We start from the raw sequence: 14068 nt of genomic DNA, 5'->3' as shown, positions 1-14068 counted from the left end.
GAGGAGACTGGAGTGTCGCTTCGTTACAAGTGGACGCGTGTAATCATGGGACAAAAGCTGCCAGGGAGTTAGAGGCTGCAGGGTGGTTGGAGTGCGGCTGGCCCCCGGAGATCAGAGACAGGGAACAGCTTGGATTGTCACCCCAGGAAGAGCCCTAGGTAGCCTAGAGGCTTGGCTTATTCTCCAGCCGGAGAGCCAATGAGGAAAGCGATCACCTGACCAACTTTGGCTCCTCATTAGAGTGATCTTCAGCAGCTGTTCTGTTCCTTTTTAACTCTAGAGTCCCCCTTCCCATTAAAAAAGTCTATTCCTCTGTAGTCCTATGCATTTCAATAGAGTTAAGAAATGTATCCCCAGTTCCCCGACCCCACCACAATGCTCTTGTCAGTAGCTTTCCCATATGCACAAGTACCATATACGAGCAAACACCTCCCAACCATTCCCAAAACGTACTGACGCTACCCCAGTCCTCCAGCTGGAACTGCAGAGTCAGAGCCCCATACCCATTGGGAACCTTGTTTTTCCAGTTGTAGGATTGAGGCCAATATTTGCATTTTGCATTAACACTTTGATAGTGTTGCTTGAAAATCTGCAAACAAGGGCACCAGACTGGGACTTAGGAGACCTTGGTTCAATTCCTGGGTCTCCCACTGGTCTGCTTGGTGACCTTGGGCAGGTCACTTCACTTTTCGGTGCCTCAGTTTCTCCACCTGTGAAATGGGGATAATGATACTGACCTATCTTGTAAAGCATGTTGAGATCTAAAGATTAAAAAAGCGCTACATTATTATTTTAAAGGAGACATTGCTTGAAAAGAAAAAATATTTAAAGAAATACAGCTTGTTTTTGTGTGGCATCTTTTAGAAAGCCCACCATTTCACCTGCTTGCATATTAGAAGTATTTGTGCAGTCCAGGCTGGAAACTTGGGCCAGAGAAAGGAAAAGAGAAATTTGTAAATATTCTAGCTATTTTTACTAACTTTGGCCCTGATCCTGCAAACACTTATGCCTAAGCTTAACTTCAGTGCCATTGAAAACAGGACTACAGCTAGCAGTAAAGTTAAGCACAGGCATAAGTGTTTGCATTTTCAGAATCTTTGACTTCAGTCCTACAATGAATCCTGTGCCCTGGTGGAGTTCCATTGACTTAAATTACTTCATCCTCGTGCCATCTCATCACTTGCTGGATTGGACCAAATGGGCGGGGTATCAAAGGCTAGGTCAAGGAGAAGGGGCAAAGCACTGATTTTGATGGGATATGATTATGCTATGTAAGTCTTTTTTGGTTCCTTTTTAAAGCTTGTTACATGTGAATATATTGCACTTCTAGATTCAGGTTGAGAGTGAACCTCTGGATATTGTGTATAGGGAGGGCTGAGAAGGAAAGGATCCCTGTTATAATCCTTCATAAACTCCCCTATTTTCAGTCACTTATAACTAAGGATAACATTTTATACCCTAATTGTGCAATTTTATCCATCTGTGCAGATCTGACTGCAGGATCGGGTTCATAATAATTAATACTGAGAATTTTTTATAAATAAATAATGAAAATGGGAAATAAAGTGATCTACAGACTTCTAAAGTGGAAAATAATAAATGTACGTTCAGCATTTCAAGATTTTAGTTACAGAGCAGGATTTTCTAAACTGCTTTCAAGAACAGTAATACTCAGAGCATATCTGCAGAATTATGAATACCGTATATTGTTTCTTTTCTTTTCTGTGCTTTTTTTGTCACCAAGGCACTATATAAGAGAAATGGCACCAATGATTATTAATGCTGACAAAACCAACTCTGCAATCTATTTTTGATCAAACACAGCTATGTATTCCTTGCTTTTGTGTTTCATTGTACCATTTATTACTGGTCATTTATTATCAAATGAAATAGATTTATTGAAGATCCTCTCCTAAAAATAATATACGGTGATTCTGAGATTGTAGTGTATAAATAAATTAAGTTCCATAACTAAAGAGCACAGTGTGAAAATACCCATAATACTATACAGGTCTGATTATCCTTCTGAGATTAAAATAAAAGTAATATAAAGAGAATATAAATAAATAAAGTGGATTGAAGAGTAGAAAACCAAAAGGTCAAACAAATAGGATAGAGTTAAACCATGAAAGCAGCCTCAGACTGGGAGGCAAGAACTTCCAGGATAAAGAGAGAAGAGGGATCTGCAAGGATGATGTGGACAGTGGGGAGATCTATCCAATCATCACCATTACCATTTATAGAGGTCAGGGGTGTGGGGGACAATCTTTTTTCCCTCAGATAAGGGGGTTGGAAGTGTCACTGCAGCTGCTTCATGTTGTGATATTTTGGTGCCTCAGAGGTAAGCCTCATACATTGCCCTCCTGTCATTTGCTACCTCTAGTATTTGAGTTTGGTATGCTAACATAGTATGCATTATGGGGCATCTCAGATCATGCCTCATAATGCATAACACAATAACATGCTAAATTCACACATATGAAACAACAGAGGGCCTACGCCCTCCTGGCTCCATGCTTCTCCAGTGGTCATGCTCCTCCCCCAAGATACATCTTTGGATCCAAGTTCTGTTGGATCTGAACCCCCTGCCAGTAAAAACCCAGACGCATAGATTAATGGGATCTGTTTTTATCTCCCAGTTAATGGATGGGTTTTGGGGTCTCCAAGTCCTGAGGCTTCCTGGGAGATTTCCCTGTAAGCCAATACAAACCTGCATAAAAGCTTTGTGAATTCTTAATTTTTACCAATACTCATAAGATCATAAGAAATGAGCTGTGCTCCCTTTCTGAATCTTGATCATAGTGTTTTTGGTGATGGTGATACTCAGCTTTAGTGGGAATTGCAGATGCTCTGCATTCAGGATCAGGCCCTCTGACAGAAAACTTATATCTGGTATCATTCTGACTCCATCTTGCAGCTGCATATTGCTGATGAGTGCTGGCAAAGCAGGAATCACGTCCTGTGGTAATTCAAAGTTTGTTCCTCTCTTGTTAATGGTGATGATTCTTCAGAAGGCCAATGATAGCTCATAAAGGGGAAAGGGTGCCTGGAGCCATTTCTGCAGGAAAGGCTTCTCTGTGACAGCGTTATTGTTTTTCAAAGGAGGAAGCAAGTCACCAAGACCTTGCTACAGCAGTACTTGGTAGCAGATGCCATCCCATGTGTACCTTTTCTGATTTGCTGTATTAACACACAGAAGTGAAAAAGTCACTGCACTGTAATACTCTGCCTTACTTGTCCTGAAAGAAAATGTTAACCTTTAGGAATTTTTATAGAACTTTCAGCTCTAAGGGGAGTTAGATTAGACAGTGTTATATATTTTTTTTATTTACAGCATACATTCCTACTAGCAGGAGATTCCCCTTTGAAGAATAAAATCAAGGCTCTGAAAGATTTTCTCACGGCTGCAGCCCTGCTTGTTCCCATTTGTGCTGACTGTTGAACATGACATGCATTTCTTATTCTAAGTATTTATATTTGCAAACTAACATGTCAGATACTAGAATCAAAATTTAGCATCACAATGATTTTTCTCTGGTTTTGTAATTGTCTCTCTGGAAGATGGCATAGACACCAGTATCTTTGTAATGTGTAATATGGTTTGAGTAGTTCATTTTATATCAGGACATAGAGGCTCATATTTCAAGTGTTACTCTTTATTAATATTCCACACAATGGCCAATGCAAGGCATAAATGTCAAAATTGAAAGAACCAGGCAAGAAGTAACTAGTCAATAAATAGAACAAGTTCAAAACAACTTTCCCCTCTTGATATAATTTCTTTTATGAAGTAAAAAGCACCATAAGAGTCAAACCACACCACAGTTGAACGCAGTTTCCCCCAGCCAATGTAGTGCTTGGTAACAGGGTAGCTGGCCCCTTAAATGAAATTGGGCCCACCGCTCCTGTTCCAGTCCAAGTCCTCCCTAGTTTGATGGAATAAGGAGGATGGGGCTGCCCCTAGGAGTTATAAATGAGGGAGAACAGTAAGACTACAGAGAGTGCAGAACCTAGAGTTCAAGGAGCAAGCTGGGGGTTTCTAGAGAAGTACAGTGTGTGCTCAGCATAAGACATGGGCTGAGAGCTGCAGGGAGGGGATATACCTGAAGGAGGGAGCACTGAATGTGCCCTACTTGAGCAGCAGAGCTAGATCAGGCTGGTGAAGGCAGGCAGGTGGTGGCAAGTCGAGTGGAGGTCACCTACAAATTTCCCTGGCCTGACAGCCATGGCTAGAGAGGGCTGAGTGCTGCATAGGGGGATGTCTGAGCCAGGGGTGAAAGTAATATTAAATTCTTACAGGTATGGGGGCCGGCTCCATCCCTTGGAAGGGACGGGGCCTCGGGTGGAAGGAGTGGAGCCTCAGGCGGAAGGGGCAGGGCTGGGGGGATCAGCCTCCCCCAGCCAGCCTACCCGCGCTTCCTGGCCCTCGCTGCCTGGGGCTCCAGATGCTTTAGCGTGGGCTGCGTATGGGCCGGTACTGGCTTCTTACCGGTACAACGTACTGGCCCATTTTCGCTCCAGTCTGAGCTGAAGCAGAGAGAGCTGAAGACTGGGGAGTGATGGAGGGGTGAGCCTGCCCATGTCTCTGGGTTACTAGAACCAAATGTGAGAATGTAACAGGATGGAGAATTGCCTCAGCTGGAGGGCTTGGAGTGACACATTGTGAGAGGTCTCAGGGAGTCTAAAGAGAGTTGTATTTAGTGTGTTGATGGACTGTGCAGACTTGAAAGACTGAATGTACTACTTGGACTGAGTTGGAGAATTCTGGATTATGGTTGTGGGACTTCTGTTATGGTGTATACACCTCTACCTCAATATAACGCTGTCCTTGGGAGCCAAAAAATCTTACCACATTATAGGTGAAACCGCATTATATCGAACTTGCTTTGATCCACCGGCGTGCGCAGCCCCGCCCCCCCGGAGCGCTGCTTTACTGTGTTATATCCGAATTCATGTTATATCGGGGTAGAGGTGTATGCACAGGGCTTTTTTCTTTTTTGTAATGAACCCTGTGAGCTATTTATACTTGCAATGTTTGAATAGAATTATTGGGGCCTCCGGAAGAGAAAAACAGACCTGGAGATACCTGGGTAGCAGCCCGTCCTACAGCACACTATATATGTTTAACAAAGGAAAGTTTTTAATTAAATAAACATTTAATTTAATTAATTAAAATAAATAAATAAATAAATACTTATGTTTAAAATTCAACTGTTCAAGTAGGCAAAAGTCAAAATGCAGGCCCTATAAGAATGGCCATATCGGCTCAGACCAATGGTCCATCTAGCCCACTATCCTGTCTTCTGACAGTGGCCAATGGCAGGTACTTCAGAGGGAATGAACAGAACAGAGCATTTATCAAGTGATCCATACCTTGTCGTCCAATCCCAGCTTTTGGCAGTCAGAGGCTAGGGATACCTAGAGCATGGGGATGCATCCCTGACTACCCTGGCTAATACCCATTGATGAACCTATCCTCTATGAACTTATCTAATTCTTTTTTGAATCCAGTTATCATTTTGGCCTTCACAACATCCCTTGGCAATGAGTTCCACAGGTGGACTGTGCATTGTGTGCAAAAGTACTTTTTATTTGTCTTAAACCTGCTGCCTATTAACTTCATTGGGTGACCCCTGGTTCTTGTGTTATGTGAAGGAGTAAATAACATTTCCTTATTCACTTTCTCCACAGCATTTGTGATTTTACAATCATCTACACTACTTTACAACGGGATTCACTAGCATGGACCTATGCACTTGTGAGGAACCCCAGTGAGGTCACTGTACCAGCAGATCTAGTTGCAGGTGTGACATTGCACTCCATATATTTATGGAAATATGCTTATAAGTGTAAATATGATGTAACTGGAGTATGCTTTATGCAAAAGGTCTCTTGTAATGTATCATTACAAAGCTTATAATCTACTGTGTGTGTTCATCCTATTTGTATTCATGTATCATTCTTGTATCTGAAACTAGAAATATGAAATATAACTCTGAGGTCAGGGGTGAAAGTACATCTCTACCCCGATATAACGTGACCCGATAGAACACGAATTTGGATATAACGCGGTAAAGCAGAGCTCCGGGGGGGGTGGCGGGGGACTGCACCGGTGACACCGGTGGATCAAAGCAAGTTCGATATAATGCAGTTTCACCTGTAACGCGATAACATTTTTTGGCTCCCGAGGACAGCGTTATATCGAGGTAGAGGTGTAACTTAAAGGACTTACTGGTACTCCAGAGTCCTTAGGAGGGGTGGGGCCTCAACCGGAAGAGGCGGGGCCTTTAAATCCCCAGGTGCTTTAAATCAGGATTTAAAGGGCCCAAGGCTAGGGCTGTGGTAGCAGCAGCTGGGAGCCCTGGGCCCTTTAATCACCCCTGAGCTACCAGCTGCAGAGGTAGCTGGGAGCCCTGGGGGTGATTTAAAGGGCCCAGGGCTCCAGCTGCCGCTACCGCAGCGGAGCCTCGGGCACTTTAAATCACCATCTGAGGGGGCTCCCAGCTGCCGCCACTACCCCGCGGCCCGGGCTTTAGGCGGAGCTTTAAAGGGCCCGGGGCTCCGCTGCAGTAGCGGCAGCCAGGAGCCCCTGGCCCTTTAAATCACTGCCAGAGCCCCACTGCCGCTACCCCAGGGCTCCAGCAGCGGGGCTCGGGTGGCAATTTAAAGGGCCCCAGAGGGTAGTGGCAGTGAGTGTTTTTGCGTGTTTTTGCTTGGTGACTTACTTTGTTTTGTTTGTTATTACTTGAAACCACTTAAAGCCTACTTTTTATACTTAATAAAATCACTTTTGTTTATTAATTAACCCAGAGTAAGTGATTAATACCTGGGGGAGCAAACAGCTGTGCATATTTCTCTATCAGTGTTCTAGAGGGTGGACAATTCATGAGTTTACCCTGTATTAGCTTTGTAGAGAGTAAAATGGATTTATTTGGGGTTTTTCATCCCATTGGGAACTGGGTGTCTGGGTGCTGGAGATAGGTAACCTGCTGAGTGTTTTTTAGTTAAAGCCTGCAGCTTTGGGGGTGTGGTTCAGACCCTGGGGCTGTGTTGCAGCAGGCTAGCGTGTCTGGTCAACAAGGCAGGGTAAACGGGCTCGGAGGTAATTCCAGCACATCAGGTGACAGTCCCAAGGGGGTATCTGTGACTGAACCCGTCACAGTAGGATCACAGCCTAGCCCAGTTAGACTGGGGAGACACTAAAGATCTTTCTGTCTTTTTCTTTTTCTTTCACAGCTACCAGCATTTGCTGCTTAATTTTCTATTACTCCCTTAGAATTTGCGGCAGTTGTTCTGGGGTAATATTGTGTGTTTTAAAATCTTTCTTAATAGGATGAGAAAATAGTCTCACCTGAAGAAAGCCTCACACACAAGCTCTTGCTCTATTATAAAGATCTAAATACACCTAGTTACCAAAACGAAATCTAGAGAACAAACCCCTAATTACTTATTTCCTTCCCATCCAATTATGTCTAAGTAGGCACAAGCAGGTGGAATCGCCTTGAAATTCTCTTTGGCTAACTCTGATTGTCAGCGTTGTAACCTTGAAAATGAGGGTGTTACAATGACCAAGCAGCTTTATGTTTGCCTTATTATGAAAGAGAATTTTTCCAGGTCCCTCTTCTGGTCTGGCTCCTCTTTTGTTCTGGGTAAGCTCTTGAAATAGAGCTAATACAGAGGGCTGGATATTGCAGTCCTTTTTTCAGGAGAATCCTTGGTAGGCAGTACTGTTGTTGGGAGACTGGACTCATTGCCAGAATCAGCATAGATTATAGATTTCTGTTTCTCCAAAAGTAAAATGAATCAAGTACAATGCAATGAGGTGTTTGGGCCCAATCATGAAGGGACTAACCATCTCTGACTTGCCATTGACTTAGTTTCAGTAAGAAGCTTTCTCTTTGTTGCCCTTGAGACTTGCCTCCAGAGAACACCCTCTCTCCCCGTGGCTCTGGAAAGAAGAGTGAAAGACAGGGGGGAATGTACCTTATAATAAGTGATCCATCACTTTCATCCAAAATATGTAAAAGCTCAAAATCCTCTTAACAATAAAGGGAGTAAACTCCAAAAGTAGACCTGGAAAAGAGGTGGTAGAAAGAGCAGGATCATATGTTTGTTTGCTGTTTGAAACACTTGGTGGTGATCTAGACCTACGTATCAGAATTACAATTAAATAATGTTAAGGTGTGACTAATTCGCAAAAGCAAAGAAATGCACAATTAAGGAGAAAATGTACCATATGTCCCCCAAAACCAAGGCATATTGCAGCGCATTAAGAAAGTCATAAAGGAGACACCCTGTTGTGGTTATGTGTTCTGAGACATGTCGTACACTTCCATTTTAGCTATTTCCTTACCTGTATGAGTTTGTGCCATTATTTAAATATAGTTGGTGTGTAATATTTCCCCTGGTTAAAATAGGGGGTTACAGTGTTTTCCATAAACTTACAGTTGGATCAGATGCAATTGCTGTTAATGAATGAGGAAACCCTTCAGCAACGTTGACATTAACACTGTGAATGTAAAACTATCCTAGAGGAAGGGGTACAGATAGTTTTATTGTAAAACTATCAGCAGTGGGGGACAAAGTGTTTGTTGGTTGCATGAACTCTTATTCATGGATGTCTCTGCAACATTTGATACTGTTGACCACCAAATATTGCTTTGCCACATTTGAGATGTAACAAGGATGAAGGGGAATGCACTGAAATGGTTCCAATACTTTATTTTGGACCAGTCTCAGAGGGTTGTGATAAGTAACTACTTGCATCTTAGGTCTTTACTTGAGGAATCCCCCAAGGCTCAGTCCCCTCCCAAACATCCTATTCATAACGTATATTATAGCATGGGAGCATATGAGGTGACAGCATAGGTTCCAAGTTACCAATATGTGGATGGTATCTAGCTCTGCACTTCAACATCAAACATTGTCACAGGGTGGCTGGCCCCTTTAAAAGAAGCAGGTCCAGGCCCCACTGCTAGAACAAGTACTCCCAGTTTGGTCAATTAAGAGGGCAGGGCAGCACCTAGGACTGTAAGAGTCAGCAGTCAATACGGAAGGGGGAGCAAAAGCAGCAGGAAGTTCCCCAGGAAAGGTTGCTAGAGTCTTGGGCAGGCCAGAGGGAACCTGCTGAAGAAAAAGTGTCTCCAGGCAGAAAGCCCTGGGAGGTGGTGCTCAGTTAAAAAAGCACAGAAGAATTCTGCAGTAGGCCCTGAAGCAGGATATGGGTGTGGGCAGAAGAAAGCACTTTGAGGACTTGTCAATGTCTAACATCCATCAAGGGCCTTGGCCCTTCAATTGTCAGCATAGCCTGCTGACTTGAGATCCTCCTGAATGCCTTATTTTTTTAACTTTTTAGATGCCCAATTAACTGCAGCTGCTTTAAAAAAAAATTTCCATTTACAGCTGGCTAGGTAACTGCACCCTCTTCTATCAGAATCTGATTTGGCCACAGTGATCTATACACTCATGATCTCTAGAGTTTTTCAGGAATGGACTCTCTAAACCAGTGATACTCAGATTGAGGCTCTGGAGCTACAAGTGGCTCTTTAATGCATCTCCTGTGGCTCTTTCCAGTGCGTGATATTAAAACAGTGTGTGATTTAATAACTTGGGTTAATTATTAACTAATTAGGATGCTTTTACTATGTTATTAACCAATTGTAGTTGATAAAATAGTTGGTCAGTCATTTTGCTGTGAGAATTTTATTTGTATATATAAATATTTCCCCAGTCATTCATATGTAAACTGTATATATAGTATTAAAGTAAATAAAACAATAAATTCACACTACTGTGGGTTTTTTTTTCGTTAATGTTGATTGCTAATTTGGCTCCTGAACTACTGCTCTAAACCTGAAGTCAATCTGGGCATTGAGCTATCTTGGCAGTTATCCCATAAGTGCAGCGCTCACTCCCAGAATACATCAGAATGACTATCGCTTTCACCACCTTCAGAACAAAATGTCAAAAGAGAGAGGTTTTCTTCTGATTTTTGTTTTCCCACAATAATAATAAAACTGAGTGGAGGAGGGGGAAAGAAACTAAAAAGATACCATGGTGCTGAGTGGCATAAAAACCTAGACAGATGTGTAATGAAACTGCTGAATCATTAATAGGCACTACTCTCCCTCCTTAGAATGACCTGGAGTGAAAGGATTGGGCCAAAGGTTTTTCTGAAAAGGGCAGCAAGCCAGATCAGTATCAAGTCAATAGAAGGCACTCTGTAACCCGAAGAAAGAATCCCTTTCTGGTGGGAGCAGAGAGAATCAGGCCCAGTGTGAAAGAGAGAGGGGTGGTAAGGAAATGTGATAGACTGATGCCTGTAAGCTTCTGGGAACTGGCTGTGGCAGAAAAAAATAGGTAAAAGGACCTGATGGGTAGTTACAGTTAAATCCTGGGAGAACAGAAGCTGAGGAAAGAGGCCAGCCCAGAGAAGGACTGAGATGGTGAGAGTAGGTTGGTAGGTGGTCAGCAGCACGCCTGCACAGTGGCCAGGCTGCTCCTGAGAACCAGTGGGGCTAGTGCTTGAGGAGAGTGGTCTGAGCAGTGAGCCAAGGATCTGAGCCAGCAACCAGCTGAAGGAGAGCAATAATCAATGTCTGGGAGCAGACTTGCTTATACTTCTTGGTGTGGTATTATGTATTGTCACCCAAAAAGCAGAAATCATCCATCAAAGGACACTGACCAAAACCACACCAAAGAAACCATGTGAAGAGCTCCCAACACAACACCACAACGCAATAGGTAAGGAAGAATAGGCCTGTGAGAATGACAGTCTAAGGCAGGGGTAGGCAACCTATGGCACGCATGCAAAAGGCGGCACGTGAGCTGATTTTCAGTGGCACTCACACTGCCCGGGTCCTGGCCACCGGTCCGGGGAGGCTCTGCACAACAAAGGGGGAAGATATAGTGGAAAGTTTTGTAAACCATTTTGAAGAACAAGGAGTTGACATCAGAAAAATATGGCGACAACAGATGGTGCGCTTGCCATGGTCGGAAAACAGAAGGGATTTGTAAAGTTACTTGAAGATCAAATTGGCCACCCGGCAGTCAAATTTCACTGTATCAACCATCAAGAAAACCTGTGTGCTAAAATTTCTAATTCAGAGCTTAATAATGTGATGAATACAGTGGTGCAAATTGTGAATTTCCTTGTTGCTCGATCTGCTTTGACTCACAGTTTCAAGCACTGCTAGAAGAGATGGATAGTGCTTATAACGACATTCCACTTCACCGCAACATTCGGTGGCTAAGTCGTGGGAAGGTTTTGGTGCGCTTTGTAAACTGTTTTGATGCAATCAAGGCCTTTTTGTCGGAAAAAGGACAAAACTACCCCAAAGTGGATGATGACAAATGTCTGTGTAAGCTCATGTTTCTAACTGACATCACCACTCACCTAAACAAACTCAACCTCTGTCTCCAGGGTGCAGGGCAAACTGTTCTGGATCTTTATTTGTTGTATAACTAGCAGTTTTTCCTCGGGATATTCGAACTTCTTCTACTTTCCGCTACTTCCAACACATACAAGAGCTATCGACACATTGCATTGTCAGTGTCAATGAGATTGGAATGTACATGCAAGAACTGGAATCAGAATTTTCTGACAGATTTCAAGATTTCCAGCTATTTGGCCCAATGCTTTCTTTTCTAATGAAACTTGAAAAGTTCAACGAAAGTGACTTGGATTTGTCTGTATTTCAGTGGATGGGTGTTGAAGATTTCAAAATGCAACTCATTCAGTTAAAAAGCTCAGAATTGTGGGCATCAAAGTTTGGAGATCTGCAGAGTGCACTTGAAGCTACCAAGAGAGATCATGGGGCCTCTATTCTGACCTGCTGGACATCCCTGCCAGTGAAATGGAACTGTTTGAAGAAAATTGCATTTGCAATGCTTTCAGCATTTGGATCCACATACCTGTGTGAACAGATATTTTCATACATGAAATCTGTCCTCTGTCCGTCTCGGAGCCGGTTAACAACTGATCCCTCAGAAGCCTGTGCGCAACTTAAAGTATCCAGATACGTGCCAGACATTGGAAAATTCAGCAAGAAAAAGCAAGGGTAACGATCACACTAACCTGATAAGATCTGCATTTTAATATAATTTTAAATGAAGCTTCTTAAACATTTTTAAAACCTTATTTACTTTACATACAACAACAGTTTAGTTATATATTATAGACTTATAGAAAGAGATCTTCTAAAAACATTAAAATGTGTTTCTGGCACACAAAACCTTCAATTAGAGTGAATAAATGAAGACTCAGCACACCACTTCTGAAAGGTTGCTGACCCCTGGTCTAAGGCTATATCTACACTAAAATATGTGTGACTATTTTACCCCCCTGAGCAACATAAGTTATACTAACATGAGTTAGTGTGTACAGCTCTCTTGCTGACGTAGCTTATGCCACTCACGGAGGTGGTTTTTTTTATGCTGACAGGAGAGCTCTTTCCTGTCAGCATAGAACATCTTCACCATACGTGCTGCAGTGGTGTAGCTGTACTGGTACAGCTGCACTGCTGGGTATAGATATGGCCTAAGACTATCTCCTCCCCAAACAGCAGTGGACTTAAAAAGAAACTATTTCCTAAACTTATAGTTTGGAAATTCTCTGCTCTCATTTGCAACTAACATCTTATACTTGTGCCTACAATCTTTGCATCCTTTCTTTCCTGCTAATCTAGTAAAGAATCATCTTACTTTATAGATTGGTTTATTTTGGGGGGCTTTCAAACATAGGTATTATTGCAGAATCAGGGCTACGAGTTTTAATTAGTAATTTTTTTCTGTAGTGCATTAAACTAAGCTAGTTTTAGTAAGTTTTGCTTCAGAAGTAAAGCAGCACTGTGTGGTAGTGCACTTGGATTTGTTGGCTAAGCTAATAGGTAAAGAAACTAAACCAAGCAGTTTTATTTGAAGCAGCCAAAGGTGTTCGGAGAGATTTAGCAATGTAATCTAATTCCATATAGGGTTGTTCCTTGACACGTTTTGTGTATCGGTTCTGGCAACTAAATTATGGGTAAGTCAGTTCCAAAATAAAGCCATCTGTGTCCCTGCACATGTTGAAGAGTCACAGCTGCAGCTTCCCAGCCGGATTCTTTATAGCAGCCTTGACCCTGCACCATAGAGTCGCTGGAGCATTCCCCGGAGGCTGAACGAGCGGCAGAGCAGACCCGAAAGGCAGCATCACGCGCCTCCCAAGACTCTTCCCCCTCCGCTGTTCGCATAGCCCACTGACTGCCCCGGCCAGGAGCGTAATGAGTGGGCGCAACCAAGGCTGGGGGCAGGGTGGAACTCTGTAAAGTAAGCACTTCGGGCTCCCCCTGCTCCCGGCCGTACCACTTACAGCCTCGCTAAGGCTGAGAGCTCTGGGTAGGAATGTACCATAATCGCAAGGGGGGGGCGGAATATGTAACGAAGAGGACGCGTTTAAAGCAACCAAGAGGGCGCTCCCTGTCGGTGGAGCCGCCTCTCGCAAAGCGGAGCGAGCGGGTCCCAGTGTTGCTAGCGCTGCCACCTGCGGTCGGATGAAGGGGGAGTAGTGGCACAGAGGCTTATCTCCCCCTCTTCGCGCTCGGGATGGGCTGGCCCCACGATCCGTCACGCCCCCTCCCCCTCGCGGTGGTGAATGTTCTTCTCGGATCGCTACCTCCTCCTGCCGCTGCTTCGTCCGCGGCCAGGGCGCTGGAGCCTGCTGCGCGCAGGGACCCGACATGTCGGTGGCATTCGCGGCACCGAGGCAGCGGGGGAAGGGCGAGATCACGCCGGCCGCCATCCAGAAGGTGAGGGAGGGGCCAGGCCCGACTCGGGGCTGCTTCCGGCCGGGCCGGGGGGCGGCGACTGGCGGGGCTGGGAACACGCTGGGCCTGAGGGCAGAGGGGAAAGGGCAGGGCTGGGCTGTGGCACTAGGGGCGAGGGCTGGGACTGCGGAGCGGCCCGTGGGGGGTGAGGATGCAGGAGGGGGGGGGGACACGACTGTGGAGGGGCCCGTGGGGGCTGGGGATGCAAGCGGAGGGGTGGGACTGTGGAGGGGTCTGTGGAGGGGCTGGGGATGCAGAATTGGGGG

The 14068-nt window shown here is 44.3% G+C and overlaps 1 protein-coding gene and 1 long non-coding RNA gene across 4 annotated transcripts in view; one reads left to right on the top strand and one right to left on the bottom strand.

Annotated features, from left to right (window-relative positions):
* Nucleotides 1–2632: 2632 nt before the first annotated feature.
* LOC117873430 lies at nucleotides 2633–13790 on the bottom strand. The gene is made up of 3 exons (XR_004644728.1): nucleotides 13652–13790; nucleotides 7984–8073; nucleotides 2633–3180 (listed from the first exon to the last, which is right to left on the bottom strand). It is a non-coding gene; the product is annotated as an uncharacterized LOC117873430 (long non-coding RNA).
* The window catches only part of SS18 (SS18 subunit of BAF chromatin remodeling complex), a 55554-nt gene continuing 55086 nt past the window's right edge, over nucleotides 13601–14068 (top strand). The window contains exon 1 of one of the 3 annotated variants that reach the window (XM_034762797.1): nucleotides 13601–13784. In XM_034762797.1, the coding sequence (XP_034618688.1) occupies nucleotides 13716–13784 (69 nt within the window). In that variant the 5' untranslated portion in view covers nucleotides 13601–13715. The remainder of the gene's footprint in view (nucleotides 13785–14068) is intronic. The other 2 variants (XM_034762800.1, XM_034762801.1) reach the window with 2 other exon arrangements.

The sequence above is a fragment of the Trachemys scripta genome, chromosome 2 (genome assembly GCF_013100865.1).
Source record: "Trachemys scripta elegans isolate TJP31775 chromosome 2, CAS_Tse_1.0, whole genome shotgun sequence".
NCBI lineage: Eukaryota > Metazoa > Chordata > Testudines > Emydidae > Trachemys > Trachemys scripta.
The sequence above is the reverse complement of the archived record's forward strand: the minus strand, read 5'-3'. Positions and strand labels throughout refer to the sequence as shown.